This window comes from Carcharodon carcharias, chromosome 8 (assembly GCF_017639515.1).
Source record: "Carcharodon carcharias isolate sCarCar2 chromosome 8, sCarCar2.pri, whole genome shotgun sequence".
Lineage (NCBI taxonomy): Eukaryota > Metazoa > Chordata > Chondrichthyes > Lamniformes > Lamnidae > Carcharodon > Carcharodon carcharias.
This window is the reverse complement of record NC_054474.1, coordinates 83,013,626-83,036,666: the sequence shown is the minus strand read 5'-3', so window position 1 is coordinate 83,036,666 and position 23,041 is coordinate 83,013,626. Positions and strand designations below refer to the sequence as shown.

Sequence of the window (23,041 nt, the reverse complement as noted above, 5' to 3'; positions counted from 1 at the left end):
CCATGAGTGCATTGTCATGTTTTCAAGTCAGCTGCCATACATTAATTATCTCTACTGTCTTTCATAGGCACCTCCGCCAAGCATCCCAGGAACACCAGGAGCCACTCCTCCTCTCCAGCCCCCTCAACACCTATGATAAGGATCCTGAGGAGACCACCATTGAAGACCTGTCACAACGCTCACCCATACCCTCCACCAGCACAGCGACACACACCACGGTGGGATCTAGGTCTAGAGCAGGCTTGGTGTCACAATCTGGTGAACACAGCACAGAATCTGTCCAGCTGATCCCAATCCCCTGTACCTATGACCCCATCACCTCCAGCTCCACAGGCCGAGGAGGGTGCACCTGCCCCAAAACAGGAGACCCAAAGCAGGCCAGGGCTCTCCAAGTTTCGGCCCTCCAGAGGATGCCCTCCAAAGTCATCACAGACAACAGGGCATAGCAGTCAGCAGGCTGCCTCCACCTCCACTGTGGATGTCGGGGATGCCCCAAAATGTAGTGGTAGGGTTAGGAAAATCAAGAAATACTAAAAGCACAATGGTGGCACGGGATTTCATCATATGTATATAATTTGCACCACTGTTATTAAAACTACATCCATTCCACACCTCCTCTTGAGGATGCCTGCTCTGTATGCTGATTTGTGTTGTGCTCGATCAGATGTCGCACCATGTTCTCTCCTCCTACTTATTGCTGATTTTGCATCATGTCCCTCTGGTCGATGTTGTGTGCAGCCATCTCAGCCCATTACCAACTTCAGTGATGCCTTGCCCTCAATGTCACAACTGCTTGTGCTAGGCATTTCGTCGACATGCATTGCAGGTTCCAGTGATGGTCATTGTTGGCTGTGTAAGATGGAGGCTCGTGTAGTCCCCCGTCTCGTCTGCATTCTGGAAAGGTGAAGGTGTAACATAGAAGGAGAGATGTAGATGCATGTGGAGAAGGGTAATCTTTCCTTGAACTCCATGTACTCTCTGTCATCTGTGAGAGTTTGCAATCTATAATCCCATACTCAGAGGTCGTGTGAGCTCCTGCCAGCCTTACGCGTTGTTGACTTCTGAGTGTACACCTGCTAAGCTGACCGATAAGGATGCGCACCTTCCCACCTCAGTGTGCCAGTGCTCTGTCCGTTGCAGGTACAATTTTGTCCTAATGCTCAAGCTGCAGCTTTAACCATTTTCCACCTTGGAATTGTCTGCATAGAGCCCAAGAGGCAGTCATCAAAAAGAAGGGATGCAGCACTGCCCCATTCACTCTGCTTAGCAGCATCCCCCCACCCCACCCACCGTAAACATTTGCCAAGCTCAGCGATGCTGCATCCATGTGGAGGTGTGTTGTGGTCGGTAGAACTGTACAGGATGGTCTCAATGCTCATATGCTAGCTTGATGGGAAAGCAATGTTCAGTGCAGAAATGGGCTAAGAGCTAGGATGTAATGCAGTTGATGTGTGGTCTTTATTATCAACAAAACAGAACCTTGATGGCTCCAAGGTGTGTCTGCATTTTTGGGGTTGCAAGGGCCAGGGTAGACCATTATGGGAAATTGATGGTGTGGGAAAGGAAGCTTTTTCATCTCTTGTCAAGCAAATGTGTGAGGATGGTCACCGTGAGGTGCTCTATGTCCATTGAAAGGTCAGGCTAACTGGAGCCCCGCATCCCTAAGAGTGGAGGGTCTCAATGTAATGGGGATTAAGGTAATGCTGAGGACTGAGTCCTTTGAACATGTGTTGAACATCCTCACCTGCCTTGGTCCACTTCTCGTGTAGCAATGTCATCATCGAGGTTACACATACGGCATTTTTCTGTTGCTGGAGATGGATCTCCTTGAGGCGCTTTGTCAGATTGAAGCTACGCTGCCACGAGTCTATGGAGGACTGCAGAGCAACTCCTGCCTCTTGTAGGTTGCCTTGGCAACTGAGATGCTCTGCAGGAACATTGAAAGAAAGACATGATTGAGCACCAGCCTTGAAAAGTTCTCTTTCTGTTGCTGATTCATGAGTGACGGCAGGTTTAAGAGCTTGGTTACAATCTAGGCACGTATTAGCCAATACAATTCTGGCCATCACAGTCACCACTCTGTGTCACAACACACTTCTGCTGCCCCACACTGAATCCCACCCAGTTGTGTTCAAGTGCAACCTTCCCCAGTCTCCCCACCAGCCATGTGTCTGAGTGTAACCATCCTCAGTCTTCCCCCTCCCTCAGGTCAAGCCTTTGCCCTCTATGCCCCTTCCCTTGACTCCGTCTTGCCTCACTCCCCCACCAAGTCAAGCCCTTGCCCTGCAACACATTACAACCTACCCTCGCATTATTGCTGGAGGGGTTACAGAGACTCTGTAACCCCTCCCCTAGACAGCGGTGTGTTGCTACCTGTGAAGCTGGTGTGGAGTCCAAGGCTCTGTGAGTGCTGGGCAATGCAAGATGGGCAAACGAACCTCGAAGTCATGACTGAAGTACTGGTGGCCAGCTGCTTGTTGAGTATATGCAGTTGTGAATCGTGCCGGTCTAATTAGATGCTGGTGTGGCCTTTTGATCCAGTGTGGAGGTGTGATAATGAGCATTCATGATATTCCAATGTATTCAAATGGCATTCCCAACATGGCATGGCTGGAAAAGTGCTCTGCCTATGACAGCGGGGGTGCAAGATCACAACCTGATCACACCAATGAGAAGCTGGCCACCATTATGCCACCGCAGCACCAGAAAATCCTGCCCTTCACATCTGACTCCATCAATGATCGTCATTGGGGACTGTATGCAATCCTAGCTGCGGCCACTGCTCCCGGTGGTGCTACTGAGACAGGGGAGCAGCCAGCCCCAGACAGGCAAAGTCTGACCCTGAGCCGCCCACAGGCCTTCCCACCATGACCTAATCGGGACAGTGGTGGAAAAGCAGAGGAAGGCATCAGATTCTGCCCCATGTTTCTGTTAGGAATGATAAAAACAGTCTGTCCTCTTAACCATTTTAAATCAGACACCACAAGACTCTATTAATCTCCTTTAACACAATGTCCCCTCCCTATTGTATGCCTGATGTATTTTAAATACCATATTGAACATTTCAATCTGTTCATTCTTTACATTAACTAGATAAAATACACAGATTACTATTTCTCTTTGAAAGGAATAATGTTTGTTTGACACAATCCAGACTTTTCTATAGATTTAAAAGGTGTCTGCATGTTGTTTTTTAAATGTATGTCATTATCTGAAGGATGAGATGGGAATGAATTATTGAATAATTATTCTCCATCTTGTAAATAATCCTCTTTAGCATTCCACAAGCAAGAGTGCAACATTCTTTTGATGCAAGGCATATACATCAGCGTGACTTAATCACCTGAATTGTTTATGATTAAACAGTCAAAGGGAAGAGGAGTGGTTTGGCTGAACTGAAAGGCACTGTTAGCAAGGCTGCAGGGAGGAAGATTACGCGCATCATGAGTTTGGCAAAAAAGAAGCAAGCTACCGAAGAACAGACTTCTTCAACAGAAGAGGACATTCCATGCTGTGGTTAGTACTGATCCTACCTTCTGTTATTTGGTTTGATAAATATTTCCAGCACATTCACTATTTGTAACTGTCATAATACGACTAAAATCACCAGTCCTTATTGCACACTCTTGCCATAACTCCCACCTGACATTGCTTTCCAGTTTTCAGATGAGCAAGTGAGCATAGAGTGAGTATCTGCATCTCAAACAAGGCCATTGTTACAAGGAGGAAGAACTTGCTACGTTAAGAGTTCCCATGGCCCCAGCCTCAAACAGATCCACCCATCCTTCATACAGCTGGTGAAAACAGAGAGCAGCTGCCCCAATGATAGAAGTAGGGCTCACCTTGGGATTTGCCGGCTAGAAACCAAGAAGTTAAAAGGAATCTATATCTTTTTCTATATAATTATCAATCCCCTTACAAAGCAGCCTGAAAGGGCCAGACATCTGCTTCTACAAGAGGTAAGGAACCTCTCCCCTCCCCTCCATACCTAAACCTGGTTGTTTCATCTGCAATATTTGGCTTGTTTAGAAAGTGGACATTCCCCCTTGGGAACCTCTTCCTGATCCTAAAATGTCCACTGGGGTAAACAGCGGGAATTCCCATGGGCACTCCCTGAACTTACACCTGGATACTGCCTCTGGAGATTTTCTGGAACACTTTGGGCTGGATTTTATGTTTTTCGGCAGGGTGAGGGAGGCGGAACAGAAAGTGAGTGGTTTGCTTGCTCCCGCCCCAATGTCTCAGCTTGTCGCATCAAGCACAGATGACCAATTAGTGGTCGTCCAGTGGGAAGGCAGCCAATTAGCAGTATGAAGGGGGGCTCTGCATCCAATCAGGACTCCAGGCCGGGGTGCCATCCAGCAGAGGGGTTATGCTCTTAACCGGAAGTCAGTCACACTACAAATTTAAGGGCACCCTTCTCCCTCAATCTTTCTTTGTTTTTTATGGCAGATTCCCAAAAAGTTTTTAAAAAAAAGTTCAAAACACATCCAAACACTGCCACCTCCACCAGCACAATCTGCCGCTACATTCAGCCATGGTCCTGGTGGTAGGCCTTTTCTTCCACCCTTGTGCTGCCGTAAGACACTCCCAAGCTTTTTCACATCTGAGGCCCGAAAAATGCAGTGGCAATGAAAAATTGTAGATGATTGGATTGTTAACAAGCTTAATAGCTTGTTAATTAGTCATTTCAAAATTCTGGGTGGGCTTTTGATTTCCGCACCCACTCGACTTCCATAATTTTTGAGATTAGTATGATGATGTTGTATTGCCGATCCAATGTCGTCATATTCTATCTTATATTCGTGTGGCAAGAGTGGGTGGGGCAGGGGGGAGGATTGGCCATCTGGATTGTGGTCATAAAATCCAGCTCTTTGTCTTCCTCCGCATCACCTTTAAAAATGTTGGCAACTTGCAAATTTGCTGAAGTTGTAACATAGTGATATTTCAGGCAAGAGTATTGATCATTCTAGTCCACTCTTCCAATGCTTCCAATTTTCTTACCGTGATTCTGGAACCAATTACCCTGTATCACCTTTCTTAACAGATGTTTAGCTAAAAGCAAATACTGGAAATTTAATATAAAAAAACAGAAAATCCTAGGGATATTCACCATGTCAGGCAGCATCTGTGGAAAGAGACAAATTTTCAGGTTGCTGCCCTTTCAGTAAAATTGGAAGAAGTTAGAGATGTATCAGGTTTTAAGCAAATTCAGAGGCAGGGGAAGGGGAAAGAACAATGGGAAGGTCTGTGATCTGTTGGAAGACAGAAGGGATTAAATAACAAAAGAAGTGGTGGTGCAAGGTGAAAGGGGATGGTAATGGAACAAGAAAACAAACAAAAGATGGGTCTAGAGGAGGTGTAAATGGCAATAGCAGAATGATTACCAACAGCTGCTGTGTAAAAGGAAACAGCTGTGTTTATGATCTGAAATTGTTAAATGTAACATTGAGTCTGGAAGGCTATAAGGTGCCTTGTTGAAAGATGAGTTTCATTAGGAGGTTGGGGACAGAGAGGTCAGTGTGGAAGTGGGGCAGAGAATTAAAGTAGCAGGTGACAAGTAACTCAGGTTAAGCTTGCTGACTAAATGGAGGTGTTCCGCAAAGTAATCAATCAATCTACATTTGGTTTCCCCTTAGTTGAGGAGATCACATCATGAGCAGTGAATAGTGCAGTATGCAAATTGAAAGAAGTACGTGTAGATCACTGTTTCACCTGGAAGAAGTTTTTGGGCCCTGGATGGTGGGAAGGGAGGAGGTAAAAGGGTAGGTATTGCACCCCATGTGCTTGCTCAGGCTGTACCAAAACGTGCTTCTCGGAAGGAGGGGAAGGATTGAGAGAAGAATCATGAGAAAAGGGACAGACATCAACCACAGTGGAGGGGAACGTTCACTTGAGGGAAAAGGCAGAAAAGTTGGAAGCACAAATACGGTAGATGTTGGCATATAAGTCGACCTTGTAAGTCTCAAATTCCCTCCAAAATGGAGTTGACTTATATGCCAAGTATAAAAGTGAACCGCCAGTGTGGGAGGTCCCCATCTTTATTGTTCGCCACATGTCTTAAACTGGTGCATCTTTGCATCACAGCCCTTATTGCCAGCTTAAGCCTTACACCCTGTTATAAGGTACTGACTGGTAGATAAAACATCCATTTGTGGAGTGAAAAATTGAGGCTGACTACTAATGCAAGTGTAACATGTTGTGGCTGTAAAGGAGAGGTTAAACTACATACCAAGTATATGCAAAATCATGATTTTTGGGGCTGAAAAGAGCTATGATCTACAGTATGGAAGGTGGCATCATCAGAACAGATGTGGCAGAGACAGAGAAACTGGGAGAATAGAATAGAACCTGAAAGGAAGCAGGGTGTGAGGAAGTGTAGTCAAGGTAGCTGTGGGAGTCCAAATTTATCTAGTCCTTTTTAAAAACGATCATAATTTTTCAGTAATTTGTTCTACAATGCTACCACCTTCTCAGAGATATTGCAGAAGTTTTCTATATTTTTAATACCTTTAACTTTAAATGGTGGCCCTTAGTCTCAAATCCTGAGCTTGGCAGCAGAAATTACCTGATAAAGTCCCCGTACCATTCGAGTGAAATCCCAGACTCAACAATATTAACATAGCTCAGAGCTTTCGGTTTAGGAATCTGTTGCTTAGCGCTCCTCTGGACTTCCTCCAATAATTCTACATCATTCCTGTTGTATGGTGACCAAAATTGAAAACAGTACTCTGGATGTGGCCTCGCAAATACAACATCAAAATCACTTCCTTAGATATATGTTACATCCTTATTTTATATCTCAACATTACCTATGAACACTTAGCCAAAACATTTAATAATGTAACTCCACCACACCCCATTATCTTATTTCTGTCTATGGCCATAGTGTCTTATGTTCAAAAGTGTACTTATACTGGCAGATATCTAATTATACATTTAACCTGGGGAGCAGGTTCAGTCGCTTACACCTCCAATCTTTCAGTGGGTGGATGGGAAAACATTTTATTGAGACAAGACTGCTTACGAATCATTAGCTGATTTATTTTAGACACCAAATGAACATGTAGATGAATAGTTATAAATAAACTACACTCTATTTTCATTTCTCACCTTGAAAAATTAGAATAGTAAACTATACAACATCTGCTTTTTATTGCTGATTTATGAGCTCATGAAAATGAGGAGTAGGAAAAGATCAGCTCATGACGGACAACACGACTTGATTCTTCCTTGCCCCACCCCTGCAGTCATGCAATCTCCTGTGAGAGAAAAGAAATCAGAAAAAAACACCACCAGTAAGGGCAAAAGAAAAATCCGGAAGATTCTTCTCTGGCCCCTTGAGGCAAGAAAAACAAATAAATTGTTATGGTGTTATCTTTCTTTCCGGGGGACTTCTAACTGCAAAACTGACTTCCTGTCTCTCGACATTCAACTCCAGGCCCAGGCCTTTATCTTGTAGTTTTCTGTTTAAAACTTGATTGACTGCAAAGGTCCTTTCTCCTAGCCTCTCTATTCCTAGCAAATGATTCAACAGTAGGTAAACAATCGTTAAACTTGGGTAACGCTCTTCCCTTAAGAGTGTGGGTGCCGAGAAACCATCTCGTACTGTTCTCCCCGTAATGAATAAGGACCGCCATGACTTAATGAGTCTGAGTTGAGTCACTTGCTTCTCATTGTCTCATGAATGACGAGCCACCAAATTCCACAAACTGGCTGTTGTGAACTGATTACACATTTTCAATACCTGGTATAAGCCCTCTCCTTCCTTATAAACAGCTTATGGCTTTTAAAACCCGTGCATGTTCATTTTGTTAAAACACAATACTCAAAGATAACTCATTCCTAAATCCTTTGTGGCAAGAAAAAAATATCAAAAATACAATGTGTGACAGCATCATTGACCACTGCATCCAGTTTGCTGTTAGTCAGAAACTTGGATAGAATTCTATCCTCAAAGTCATTATTTATAAAATGATAAACAGTGGGAAAAGTTCCTATTTATTAATAGCTTGTCATATGTAAGAGCAACAACTTCAGTCTTGCAATACAAACCAGTGAATAAAGGGTGGTGAAATGAACAGTATAATCCTATAAACACCAGAAGGTAATGCTGACCCCCAAAAGTATGAGAGTTTGGTTCAGGTGTATGGTTAGAAAGGTAAAATGGGAACATAGTCCACCTCAAAGTTGGCCACTTCTGTTTTTAATGGAAGTGAGATGCAGGCCGGGCAACCACTCTACTCTTAGAAACCAGGTTGATCATTTAAATATATTAATGAGGCTGCATGCCTTAAATTTAAAAGTGATTCTATTTTTAACCATGGTTGGCAGGGTTTCCCTGGTTTAGGGAATTCCTACAGGTAAAAGCAGATGAGAAAGGCTGAAGCCATGAAATATGTGCCTTTCTAGTATGGCTTGTGGGTCAGGAGGAACAGAAGTATTTCCTCCAGGCCCAACAAGCTTATTGGTAAACTGCATTCCCCAAAAGATCTGTCTGTTGCTCCCTCCGCGATCAGATGTCTCCCCGTGATCAGATCCCCTGACCACCATCTGTTTTTTCCTCCCTCACAATTGGAACCTCCCCCACCCCTCAACTCGTTGATTCCCATCTACACACTCCTGCCCCCACAATCCGACATCCCCCCCCCAGCCATTCCCACCCCATCACCTCTCCCACCACACCCCTAGACCCACCTGGCCTTATCTTGGCTACAACTTTCTGATGTGGGTTCTCTTACATAAGTCACCCTCCCAATCAGGCTGCCCTGGAAAGGAACCCTCTGGAAAAGAATTAAAATACACCAGTTGGATAATGTATTTACCCATCTTAATTCTGAGTTTTTCCAGGTAATTCTGTTTTTGTTTTGGATTTCCAGCATCCGCAGTTTTTTTGTTTTTAATTCTTCCCCATCCTTGCATTGAGTGTGCCTCAGAGGCAAGGTGAGACCATGAGCCTAAATCCAGTTCTCATCATGCAAGTTAACAGCACAAGCTCTCCATAATTCAGCACCAATTGTCACTGAATTTGAATTCTTGCTCTACAGGTCTCCAATGATGGTTGGGGTGGCAAGTGGAGCTGTCACATTTGTACAGTTTTGAGGAAGAGTGTATGTGCTCTTAGAAGTTAGGGTTAAGGTACATTGTTGCAGCAAAGTAAAATAATATTTATTTTATTCTGACCCATACTTTAAAAAAAAACCTGGGAGTGTATTCCAGTTTGCTGGTCCAATATTCCTAGTCTTGATAATCATAAAAGTAGACCATAAATATAATTGAAAAATATAATTAAGCCCCAAAATTTCTTTATCTGTTCCTCTAAAGGCACTGATTCATGCTAACATAGAGTGCCACAAGTGCCAACAGAATCCCCCCCAGGTGTCCATTGTTTATCTGTGAGCATTTTGCATGGGAAACATCATTACTCAGTCTGATTCTGTCCACAACTGAGCAGTAAACAAGTTTGGGAATCCCCTCTGTGGCCTGGGGTGTTACGGCCCATTGTAATGCCCTTGCTGTTCTACTGGCTGGGATCAGCTGAGCACATAACCTGGGTAGTTTCTGGTCCATGTAACTCAATGCCAACCAGTCAATGCATTTACTCGCTAAACCATCAAGGGGATCGCTAACAAATACAACATTCTATGTGGTCACTAAGGCATACCACATATTGCTTTTAGTATTCACCCAGCAACTAGCAAAGAAAATAGATAGCGTCTGTAAATACGGCTGAATAGATGCCAATAAGAACTTGCCATGTTAAGAGTACTTCACAATCAATGGTCCCGCTCAGCTGCAAGGATGTGCAGCAGCCTGAAAGCCACCATGCAGGCCTTGTTCTATGATAAATAACGCATGTGCCCGGCCATGCAAAACAATTTAAAGAAACCAGATACTGAGAATAATGGACCCCGCACATCAACAAAATTGTAAAGGGAATATTGTTCACAATTTGGTGAGGTGAATACCAAAGAATAGAAGGGAGAAACATTTTGCAGTGAAGGGTAAGAAAACTGAAAACACAATCTTAAGATAATATAGAGAAACAATTCCAGAAACAAAGAGATAATGACTAAGATGAGGCTCCCATTAAGGAATGGAGGGGGCAATGATTGTGCGGAAATCTGGAAACATTAACAGATTCTCATTATTTTCTACAAACTCTAAGAGAAGCATTTGACTTTCTGGCAATGGTGACAATTGACTGATACAATTGCTGCTAAATCCATTACCACCCATCCAGGGAAAATCATTCTCAAATCAACAAACACTCAATCATAGTGCAGTATAGTTCCAGTTTGGGTTCCAGCAAAGGTCAGAATTTTAATCTGCTGGGCGTATGTCTGGTGAGTTTCAGGAATTCTCACCACCCAAACACTTATAAGGGACACCTGCACCATATGTTAGCTTGTATGTTTCCCTTTTGCTTTTTCAATCTCAATAAATGTTACATGGATGCTGGGAATAATTAAGGCAGCTAATGTTTACAAGGTGTCAGGATAGATTTGACATGTAAGTAGGCATGGTAAATATAACTGGACTTTGGGGATTAGTGCTTCATGAGTAAAGCTTGCGGCATTACAATATAATTGTGTGCACAAAACCCATTAACAAGTGACTCTTTTTAAACTCTACCTACACGTAGGTTGTCTTTTCAACAGAACAATAGGGGCTGGTTGACTGTGGAGTAGTAGAAATTATCATAGTCAGATGTTATAGCACCTCAGACAATTCCAAAATAATCATTAGTGTAGATTTTCTCAAAAACAATTAAACTATTTTTGATTATTTTCTCTCCACCACTTTATCCTGCCCCCTCCCCCACCCCACCCCCAACTCCTCCAATAATTTTGCTCCCTGACTTATAGTGCGATAAGTGCCATGGTTACTGCCCTCTCACCAGTACCTCCTTTGAGTGGTCATAAGCCTTCACAATAATTGTATGCAACCCTTTGTATCTTGTTTGTGTTCTTCCCTATTTCACTTAATAGATCCTCATTCATACTTTGTTCCTTTTTTTGAACTCATTGCCTCTAGCTGAAGCTTGAGCAACAGTTTCTAGTTGGGATGGTAGTAAAGCTGTCTTAACTGGCCCCTGTGTTCTTGGGCTGCGGAAGAAAAAAGCCTTGTGGCTGCTCCTTATCTATTCATTGGTCTGTGCTAGAAATTGGGCATGTATGGATAACGAATGAGGATGGGATTACGGTCAGTTTGCAAGTCTTCCTGCTGTCATTTATGTTAAGTGAAATAGTGGAGAACAAGATACAGAGTATCAGATGCTGCAGAAAAGAAGTGAGCAACATACTGAAGATGAAGGAACAGACAGAGTTCATGGGCTGGATTTTAACATTTCTAGGGTGGCAGGCTGGGAGGCGGAGTGGGCGCCAGGGGAAAGCTGTGTCGGGACAGCACCTTGATACAGTCCTGTTGCTAGGGAACTCTCCCAGCGGCAAGACCGGATACAGATCAGCTGTCTGCGGAGGTAAGCAGCCAATTTAAATAACCAAAGTCTCCCTTAATGATGATTTTCCAGCCCCAATAACATTTTTGTGGTGGAGGACCAGCAACCCCCTCCCCCATCCCCAAAGGCAGCAACCCCCCACCCCAGGCAGCATCTCTGCAGCTGTCCTGGAGGACAATCAGAGCTGAAGGCTCCATGGCCTAAAGAGATGACCGCGGGCAGGGAAGGCCATGCCCACAGCCCTAGTGGGTCCTCCGGAGGAGCTTGCCTGCTTGGACCTTCTGATTTAAAATTTTTTACTTCCCTCTCTGAGGGAATGTTGGCCGCTATGTTGGTGTGCCCTCTCAATCCCCAACTTACCTCAGCAGCACCCACCTCTCCCAGTGGGGCAGCCAAGGTTTCAGTGCTGCCATCCTTCTGTCTAATTAAGAATGGTGGGCAGAATGTAGACGCTATTGGCCCAGTCAGTGAGTCCCGAGGTGGCCAATTAACAAGTGTAGGCTTGGGGACCCCCATCTGATCCTAGTCAGGATCTTAAAGCCTGCAATAAAATTGAACCCAATGTTTCCTACAATTTGATGAGTCTCTTTTCAGTTGTATTAAATTAGGGAATAATTCCCCAGTTTTACATGTAAATTGATGTGTAAATCTTGCAGCAGGATAATTACTGTGTCTCACTGTATAACTGAAAACAATCCGAAAGTTATGAGGTAGCAATCTTAAGAGAAAAGAAAATACTAATTCCCATTGCCCGAATTGTGCTTTGGGAGCTCATCAGAATAGATCAGCTTTATTTAGTAGCTCTTTGTGATCTTCTTTCGCTGGCTTTTCTTTTCCTGAAAAACCTTTTCATGGGAATCAGAAAAAAAACAAACAAATTGCTCAGGTGTTTAACCTGGACCTGCACTCTGGATCCCAAGTATAAGGTTTCCATGGGCAGGATTTTCCCCCCATCAGGGGCAAAGTTGAAGTGCAGGCGTGGGGAGGCCATTTTATGTGGGCAAGCCAACTAAGGCCCGCCCAGCAAGACATCCACATGAAAGCACTGTGCGTGCGGGTGGGTGAGGGGGGGGTGCTGGTGAGGGGAATCCCTAAACCCGAGAGTGTGCTCTTTCACGCATGCACACGAAAGAGCGCACTCATCTCCCTGAGGCTAAGTGCTGCCTTAGGGAGATCGGTTCTACTGTCAAAAATATTAAAATTGGAAAAAACTCCCTGATGGCCCCTCATGTGACACTGTCACATGAGTTGGGACATGTCCATAATTTTTTAAAAAAAAACTTTAATTAAATTTTTAAAACCTACATGAAACCTCACCCTACCCTTGGATGAGGTTTCATGCTTTTTCTAATTCTCACCAGAGCTCCTGGCCTGCCCGCCAACCTTAAGGTTGGATGGGCAGGTCCATTAATTAGTTTAATGACCCTGTCAATGGCCTTCATTGGCTCACAGGCCAGTGGGTGCACAGCTGATTTTGCTGAGCCTCCGCCGACCTGAAAATTTAAATGGGGCGCGGTGATGTTGGGAGTTTCGCCCGACGTCACTGCGCATCATGTTACGCATCAGCGAGCAGGACACCCAGCCCCCTGCCCCTGCGCTCGCTAACAGGAAAATCCTGCCCCATTTGTTTTTAAACAATAGGATTTTGTCCACTGGTACTTTTGCAACCATTCCATTTCTACATCACAAATCTTTTAAGTCAGAAAAAGTCTGAAAAGGAACTGGGAAGTCGGGAGTATTAGACCTTGGGCTTTCACCTCTGGGACTTTGATTTGAATCCAGGCCAATGATTGCAAGGGCTGCATTTAAAAATGAGTTTGGGTGGTCTCAATGCAGTTCCTATTAGGCACTAGTTGTATAACAAAATTTAGCCAGCTTCCTTATCGATTCCACAAGGTGGCTGGTGTGGGCGATACTCCATACTACTGATCATCGTCTGAGGTTAGGGAAAAGACAAATTTGAGGGCAGATTGGAGAGGGCATTTCTTTCCATCTACCCACGCTTTCCCAACAACAATATCCCTCACCTTGGCAGCACAGCTTGATGGAAGCATAAAATGCAATTCCACAGACTGGTGAGAAGCAAGTTTCTATTTGTGTTTACCCAACTTCAATTCCATCACTCTGGGGAAACACAGGGTAAGGCACTTTGCTTTGGTGAAGGAAGAAAGGATAGGCAGAAGAACATCATCATCAGGCCATTCTTCTCTACTTCCTCATGGCTGCTTCAATGCAACATCAGCATAAGCTTGAGACTAGATCATGTCCTTCGTTCTTGCTAGTTACAATTGATTCGTGGCCTGAAAATATCAAGAAATCTTACCACAAATAAAATCCAGGAGCAACTTGGCTTTTTGACTGTCATTTACTAGAATGGTAATTAAGATTCTTTCAGGGAGAATTAGGCAGATTTCTGCTGTACAACAAATCTAGAAATTTTGCCAATATCTAGAGCAAAATGGTGATCAATGGGATTAAGATTGAAATGCAGTGTACGGTGGCACTGTCTGCAACATGAAGCCAAGAAGTGGACAAATGGATCGCTCTGTCTTCATAATCATGCTATTGTGCTCAAACTTACATTATATGTAAAATGTCCATTGCAGTATAAGTCATGCCTTATGCCCTTAACTCCATTCTAGGTTACCTCAATGTCATGGTTAACAACTACTGGAGAGAGCGTTGGTGTCGACTGAAAGGCAATACACTGTACTTTCACAAGGACAGGACAGATCTAAGGACACATGTGAACTCCATTGTGCTGAAGGGGTCTGAGGTGGTACCAGGATTCGGACCAAAACATCCCTTTGCTTTCCGGGTGCTTCGAAATGGACAGAATGTTTGTGTGCTGGAGGTGCAGTTATTATCATGAATTATCAGACAACAGTTTGTTTTTATTAAAGAACAAACTAAGCTAAGCATGAGAATAAAAAAGGACATTTGCCCCCTCAAGCTCATTCCTGAGTATTCTAGCTCACTCAGGCTAGTATCCAACTGGACTTTGATCTCCTTAATATTTTTGATTCCAATACATTGCATGGTGGATCATTCTATAGTTATTTGCAATTGCACAAGGAGTTTATGCAAATGAGCTGTTAACAGTGAACAGACCCGAAAAGATCCCAGCTTTGACCATTATCTCTCCTTAGCATTAGCTAAGTTTAACCAGAGAACTGATAGGGGTTCTACAGTTGACCACAGCATAAATTACAGAGGAAAACAGAAATACCTGGAAAAACTCAGCATCGGCGGAGAAGAACAAAGTTGACGTTTCAAGTCCTCATGATCCTTCGGTCATGCTGAGTTTTTCGAGGTATTTCTGTTTTTGTTTTGGATTTCCAGCATCCGCAGTTTTTTGTTTTTATCTAAATTACAGAGGAGTTCCTGCTCCTGATTGTCTTCCTGACTGGAAGTGTGTCCATGTGAAGGATGGTTGAGGAAGGATTCGGGCAACAGAGTTAGAACTAAATTGAGTTTTACAGCACAGAAACAAGCCTTTCAGCCCAAAAGGTCTGTGCAGTGTGTTTATGCACTCCGCAAGCCTTCTGCCACCTTACATCATCTCACCTTTTCAAAATATGCTTCTATTCCTTCTTCTTTCATGTATTTTTTTAACTTCCCCTTAAATGCATCTATGCTATTTGCCTGAACCACTCCATGTGGTAGAACTCCCACATGTTCACTATGCTCTGGATTAAAAAGTTTCTCCAGCATTCCTTATTGAATTTATTAGTCATTTTATATTTATGACCTCTAGTTTTGGACTTCCACTGAAAGTGGAAACATCTTTTTTACTTCAATCCTATCAAACCCCTTCACAGTTTTAAAGATCTCCTGTGTGGTCAGGTTTCAAGCTTAGCTTTTCTTCCCTGAATGCTTAACAAAAAAGGAAAAAAAAACAAGTGAATGCAAACTGAAGAATCTGATGTTTGACTGTGATGGTTCATATGTGATTGAATAGCCTCCTGATGCTCACCATCAAAGTTCACATATGAACAACGATCACTTGGGTGAAGTATCTCACTCAGCAGCCAATGCCTTCAGGGAAGGAGAGCAAAAAATTGGTGAAATAAAAAGAGAGTAAATCACACAAAAGTAAGTAGATCTCATTAAGGTTTCTGGCCAAATCATCAAAGATCATTTTTGAGTACATGTTACAACATGTTGGCAGCCATATTGATGTTTGTATCCTTTGATTGTGTGTTGTGTATAAAACACAATACGTTACAAAAAGTTGCAGTCAAATATAAAGTTCTAGTATCGGTTGTAAATCTGTGTTAAATTCTCAATATTTTTGTGACAAAAATTAATTCAAAAGAAATCCATTATTTTATATGGTGAATTCAATTAATCTCTGTGGCTGCAACATAAACATGTCAGTACAGCATAGTTTCAATATAGGAGCAAAATGGGACTATGCCTTTTTCAAAATAACCCCCAATGGAAATTAATGTTATAATAAAAGTGAAATGTACATCAGGCACATGTTCACAAGTTGATAAATATGAATCAAAAAACATTTTGCTGAGAAATAACAGAATTGTTACAGTGCAGACGGAGGCCATTCGGCCCATCATGTCTGCACCAGCTCTCCGAATAAACAATTGAACTAGTGCCATTCTTTCACCCTTTCCCAATAACCCTGCACATTCTTTCTTTTTGGATAACAATCTAATTCCCTTTTGAATGCCTCAATTGGACCTGCCTCTGAGGCAGTGCAGTCCAGACCTTAACCACTCGCCATCTGTAAAGGTTTTTCCTCATTTAGCTTCACTCCTTTTGCCAATTACCCTGTTAAATTAAATCTGTGCCCTCATGTTCTCGATCCTTTCATGATTGGGAACAGTTTCTCTCGATCTACTCTGTTCAGACCCCTCATGATTTTGAATACTTCTATCAAATCTCCTCTCAGCCTTCTAAGAAATGTTTCCAAATGACTTCCTTGTTGAGGAATTTGTTTTGCATTATGACTTCTTTAACTGATGCTAGAGTATTACTTACAGTTCTCTATTATGCCTATTACAGACAAGCTCCTCTGAGGAGATGGGTAGGTGGCTGGGACTTCTGCTTGCTGAGACAGGCTCGACCACGCAGCCAGAGGCTCTGCATTATGACTATGTGGATGTGGAAACAATAGCAAACATAGTGGATGCAGTTAGACATTCCTTCTGGTAAGTACTCTATTATGTAAAATGAACAACAAGCCTCATTTTTGTCGCTAGTACCTTATTATCATTTGTTATGTTAAAAGTTCAAATCTTTACTCCATCCATAACTAGAGTTTGGAATTAAAACAGTAAAACATTCAACACTATCGGGAAGGAATCTTCACAATTTTTAACCTTTTTTGCCCCTTCTTTCCAATTGGGTCGTCTTTATTTGTGGGTTTGGACAGTGAGCATTAGTCAGTCATTTGAATGTGGTGGCACTTGTGAACTAATACAATTCTTTGCTTGCACAATATTGATGTGCACTTTCAGCACAGGTCACTAGATAGTAAATAGATAGCAAAAACCTCCCCCTTCTTAGCCTGTGGATAATAAACCTAACTGGTGTACTTTTCTTTCTCAGTGTAGAATATGACCATGTTTAGTGGCTTAACTTATTTTGTTTCATTGCCTAGGTGGGCTACCTCCTCAAATAATTCAGCACTTTATCTGTACGATTCCAGGACATATGATGAAGTGCCATATGAGAAAGTACAGGTGAGGTATCCAGTGGTCAGTAATGTTCTGAAGAAACATTTAAACAGAATTCAGACAAAGGGTGCAAACAGTTTTATTTTTATCAGATGTTTTAAATTGCTAATATTATGGATCAGATTTTGTGACAGGAATAATGGTGGGGCTAACAGCAGTGATCATTATAAAGGGGTGAATCAGCCAGCAACTTTTGACATCCACACATGCACAGTTAAATGCATCTTATCCCGGAACCAGTCTAGTGAACCTTCGCTGTACTGCCTCCAAGGCAAGTAAACCCTTCTTTGGATATGGGGTCTAAAGCTGCAACAGTATTCTAGTTGTGGTTGCAATAAACCCCTATACAATTTTAGCAAGAGTTCCTTGCTCTTATACCCCTGTCCTTTTGAATTAAAGACCAACATGCCATTTTTTTCTTTGTTACCTCCAACTCCAAGAGGTCTTATCTTGTATATTAATCTTTAGTGTGGCAATCTCTCAAACACCTTTCAAGAATACTACATCTGCCGGTTCTCCTGTACCCTAATCATTATATCCTCAAAACACTATATTAAATTTATCAAATATGATTTTCCTTTCATTTAACTTTGTTGACTCTACCTGCTCATGCTTGATTTTCTATGTACATTATATAAATTCTAGCATTTTCCCAGTGACTGATGTCAGGCTGATTGTCCTGTAGTTCCCAGTTTTCTCTCTCCTTCCTTTCTTGTTTGGCAGTGCTATATTTGAGAGCTTCCAATATGCTGGGACCACACTAGAATATAGGGAACGTCGGAAAATCATAACCATTGCATCTACTATCTCTGCAGCTACATCTTTTAGAAGCCTACGGTGTGGGCCTTCAGGTTCTGGGGATTTCTTGTCTTTTAGTCCCTGAAGTTTCTCTATTACTTTTCCTCTGCCGATATTAATTACTTTGGGCTGGCTCCTCAAGGCAGGTACTGGGAGTTGGGAAAATTCCTGGCTCGGTCCGCTTGCCTCAGGAGAAAGTGCCCACAAGGATGGGATTTTCAATGTGGAGGTGGGAAGGAAAGGGCGGGTGAGAGCGCCAGTCGTGCCAGCCGACCCAGGAAAAGGTTCAGAGGCAGACACAGGGGCTGCTGGGTGCGGAGGTGGGCTGTTTAAAAGGTCCACCTCAGTGCTGTGGGGCTTTGCCCCAGTTATAATAAAGACAAAAAGGCCCTCCAGTCCTCACTCCATACACACCCCACCCCTCACGTTCCCCATGCCATCTCATGCCCCCAACCCTCCCCTTATGGCCCCTCATGCCCACCATGCCAAGGTATGCCCCCAAAACACCCTATGCAAAGCTATGGCACTTCAATGACCACTCACCTTCTCTACACTGTAATAGAGCCAATTAACCCTATAGTGACAGTAGGAAGTGTAAAAAAAACATGCGCTTTTTGAAAAAAATCATTCATTGATAACTTTCCACTTTCTTTAAAGAAAAATGCCTTTTCACTGCAGCCCAATAAAAGTGTCAATAATTCAGACCCTTTAACATTTCAGTAGCTGAAACTGCAAGCACTTGAAATCTCTTCATCTTGTACAGATAATCTTATGAAATTGACAGCATAGATCTGAGAGCCAGATCTGTCAATCAAACAGTGTTTTCATAACAGGCTTATGGATTTCTGGGCTGTCAACCAAACCTCATTATGTATTCTTGGCTGAGAGCTCAGACATCCATCAGAGTTACAAAACACCTGAACCCTAGAGTTTGGCATGGGGGCATGTGGAGCCATAGGGGTTGTTTCAGCGACATACTTTGGCATGGGGGGGGAGCAGTGGCATGAGGAAGACCTTTTGAATTAACCTTTTAAAAGGTCACCTTATTCAGAAACCTCATCTCAAACACAGGGTCGCCCTCATCCATGACACCTCTGAAGCGCTGTGAACCATGACTCTTTGAAAGTTGCAGAACACTAAGACATGCCTATCCCTGTAATGGAGCCAGTCAGATTGGGCTCGCAACCCAAACCAGCCCACACCCTTAGAAGGCACTCCCAAAAATCAGAAACCCTGGGAATGGGATCGGGAAACCCAGAATTGGGTCCCAGCTACCATTTTTAAAGGGCTCCTGAGTCATCCTGACTTATATGAAATAGGAGCAGAAGCAGGCCATTCAGACTCTCAAGCCTGCTGCACCATTCAATAAGATTATGGCTGATCTGTTTGTGTTTCGAGTTCCACATTCCCATCTGCCCCCGATAACCTTAGATTCTTGTTGGGCAAGGGAATCAATCTACTTTACCTTAAAAATATTTAGTGACCCTGCCTCCACCACCTTCTGAGGCAGAGTTTCAAAGTTGCACAACTCTCTGAGAGAAAAAAATTCTCCTCATCTCTGTCCTATAAGGGTGACCCCTAATTTTAAAACAGTGCCCCCTAGTTCTGGACTCGCCCACAAGAGGAAACATCCTTTCCATGTCCTACCAGTCAAGACCATTCAGGATCTTGTATACTTCAATCAAGTCACCCCTCACTCTTATAAACTCCAGAGGCTACAAGCTCAGCCTGTCCAATCTATCCTCATAAGACAACCCACTCATTCCAGATATCAATCTAGTAAACCTTCTCTGAACTGCCTCCAACGCATTTACATCCTTCCTTAAATAAGGAGACCAAAATTGCACACAGTATTCGAGATGCGGTGAAAATTCAGCCCTTTAAGTTCCTCACTTTTATTAACCTAAAATAATCTACTAAAGAAAGATACAAATTATTTGTTCAAAAGCTCTGTCAACTCCTCATTCCCAATGATACTTTTTCTTGTCTCTGCCTATAAGGGATCAATGTCTACTTCAGTTATTCTCTCTTTTATTATTATATTTTCTTTGAAATACTTCACTGGCTGGGTGTCACAAGCAGTCTCTTGCAAGTCCATATTTTCTTTTTAAGGCTAGTGTTATGGACAGGAGGGGGATTAATTTAAACAGCCCAGATTCCTCCTCTCGCCACCCGTCTGTAAACAGAAAGATGTTTTGATTTGCTTCCCCCTTTGTAAGCAGTGGTGTATTTCCCAACCCCCCCCACCACCCGCCCAAACTTAGTTTTGGTGTGATACAATTTTCTATTCGTAACCCGACAGCAAACTCGAGTTGGAAGAACTCAAAGCTTTAGTTCATTTGCACACACTCAAATGCAGGAGGTGGGTCACAATGTAGCCCCCTGTGCATTCCTACATTAAAAGGGCGGTAGGGAAAAGAAGGATTTACAGGGCAAAGATCACAAAGAAAAGAATTATTGTTTCACATGGGTCCAGAGTCCAGAATCAAAATTCAATGCGGTATTCCTTCACTGAGGTTGACATGTTGAAAACCAACACTGTATAATTCACTTTTCCAGTGGAGTTGACTTCACATGATGAGATAGGCATGCAAAGATGAATCAGTCTTGAAGGTGGTAGTACAGAAGTTCCAGTAGAAACAGTATAGATGGGGCCAGGTATTCAACCTGGGAAGAGTCCCTTTTCTGTGAAACTGCTTGTAGTTGGTAAAATGGCAGACTGAGATTTGCAGTTCCACAAGGCAATATTACTGGTTCCACAAGCCAAGTCCATGTCATATGACTCCCACCTCTCCACCCTGGCTTTAACAAAGGGTGTGCATCCTTTTGTCTGGGTCCCCAAGATAGTTAAATGTTCCAACCATTAAGACTTGAAAGGAGGGTTGAAGGGTCCTTTGTCCTAGCAGATGAATAGGCTCTGGTTGGCCAGCCTTGCTTATGAACTGCAGATGGCCTTTGTATAGTTCTCCTTGAATTTGGCTTCTGCAGTTCACAGGGGGGTCATTAGTGTCTCTTCAAAGGCGCAAGTTTCTGTGGTACTGCCATGGTAGCTCCTTTTTCTCAAGCGTCACAGACAGACATAGCTTTACCCATTTTAAATTGTCTTTGCCCAGTTTTTTAAAATTTTAGAAATAACCATGAGGATATCTATTTATAAAAATATACATGGTGAGGACTTAGTCCCCTCACATTAGTTTCAAATTAATGGTTTGCATGAATGTAAATTATAGAACTTTCATTCAAACCAACCTTTACACTTCCAGAATATGCAGGTCATTAATTCCGTATAGAGTTTCTTTTGTGTGTTTTTATTGCACTGAAGTCTTATTGTCACCAGTTGAGTGGAGATTGTACCTGTGCTGGAAATTGGTGGCTTATTCAAGTTGCTGGCTGAGTGGCTATTTGAAAATGTAACCTTTCAAAACTATTATAACTGAACCTCCTAATAGTACACTCTTGCGCACTGATATAATTGCAGGGTCATATGTATCGTTTCCCTGATAATTTAAATTTACATTTAAATCTGGTTTTAGTTGTAGGGCTGTTGCATGGACAATTATTTATCTCCCCCCCCATGTTTTTACTCTCTAACATTAGTACTTTGCTAGCCTAAACCAACACCATATTCCTTTAACCAATAAAATAGGATGCAACACTTGCTTGGAGCAGGTGGATTCGTCATTAAATCAAAATATATTTCAGGCACTCCGCTGACAGACTTAGTAGCTAAAATACACATCTAATATAATGCTAACCTCCATGAGTTGAGAAGGTCCCAGTTCATGCTGAACTGGTTGATCTAACCATGCTGAAGTGCCCTATATGACCTTAGTCTAAGAATAAATTGTCACATGACCACTCCTGGAAAGGTTTAGGTCAACTCAGGTCAGAAAACATTTTGTTTTCTTTCCATGTGACCAGAATAATGTTACATTGAAGAGTAGAGGAGCATAGGAACAGAAGTAGGCCATTCATCCCTTAAAGCCTGCTGAGCCATTTAATTAGATCATAATAATCTGTAATTTAACTCCATTTACTTATTACCATAGGTCTTGCTACACTTACCTAACAAAAATCTGTCACACTCAGTCTTGGACGCTCCAATTGTTCTCACATCTTCAGCCTTTTGGGCCAGAGAATTTCAGATTGCTGCTACCTGTTGTATGAAAAACTACTCCTGATTTCCCCCCTAAATGTCTTAGCTTTTCCCCATGTTCTTGATTCCCTCATCAAAGGAAATTGTTACTCTCAAGCTTCATTAATATTAAGAAACTGCATTGTTTGAAACGTCACAATAAATTTTAAGGAGTTAGATTAAGAAATACTTAAAATGTATAAAAAGCTAAAACTTGATGTAGCCATTGGTTCAATCTTCAGTTTTGTTCAAGCATCTGGATATTCAAGGATTAAGATATTGCATGGATTATTGTGTACATGCTCAGAATCACAATTGAGATACATAAGACTGTACTCTTACTTTATGATACCAATGATTTACAGCCAGTTAATGTGGCTCAATCCAAAAACCTACTGAACTGAAATTTCTAGCCTACTAAAGCTTCTAAGGAAATGTGAACACGAGTCTCAGTCACACCCATTTTGGCAAGTGTATTTCCCTTTAGTTTGAAATAGTGTTTCAAATCAGTTTCCTGGTGAGTGAGAAAGTGTTCTGTTGCTAAAAGCTTTCACAGATGTTTCCTCCACCAGCCTGTGACAGACACTATCCTGCACCTTGACACAATGACCATTAAAAACCAGCAGCCAATGCCCAGCACAAATCAATCTGGAGGAAGGAACCACCTTGACCAACTGTTACGTTTTATTTTTTATAAAGAACTTTGATGGAATAAATAGTAAAATTTGCGGGGGGAGTGGAGGAGTAGGACAGGGGTAATGGGGTTGTGATGAGTGTGGCAGAGTCAAAGAAATTCAGGGGAGGGGGAGGGTTGGCCAGGGCAGCCATTTCTGCTCCTCCTGGCCAAAAAGGATTCTGCATAAAGGTGATTTTTTAAATAAAATTTATCTGGGCCTCTTCTGGCTACTCTATGGATTCCCTCCCGCCCTCTCTACCCCGCCCACCTCC

The 23,041-nt window shown here is 42.6% G+C and overlaps 1 protein-coding gene across 4 annotated transcripts in view; it reads left to right on the top strand.

Moving 5' to 3' along the window:
• The window catches only part of afap1l1a (actin filament associated protein 1-like 1a), a 231,724-nt gene that overhangs the window by 184,597 nt on the left and 24,086 nt on the right, over positions 1 to 23,041 (top strand). For all 4 annotated transcript variants that reach the window (XM_041194165.1, XM_041194166.1, XM_041194167.1 and 1 more), the window contains 4 exons: positions 3,367 to 3,516; positions 14,104 to 14,315; positions 16,487 to 16,632; positions 17,085 to 17,166. In XM_041194165.1, coding sequence (XP_041050099.1) covers positions 3,367 to 3,516; positions 14,104 to 14,315; positions 16,487 to 16,632; positions 17,085 to 17,166 — 590 coding nt within the window. The remainder of the gene's footprint in view (positions 1 to 3,366; positions 3,517 to 14,103; positions 14,316 to 16,486; positions 16,633 to 17,084; positions 17,167 to 23,041) is intronic.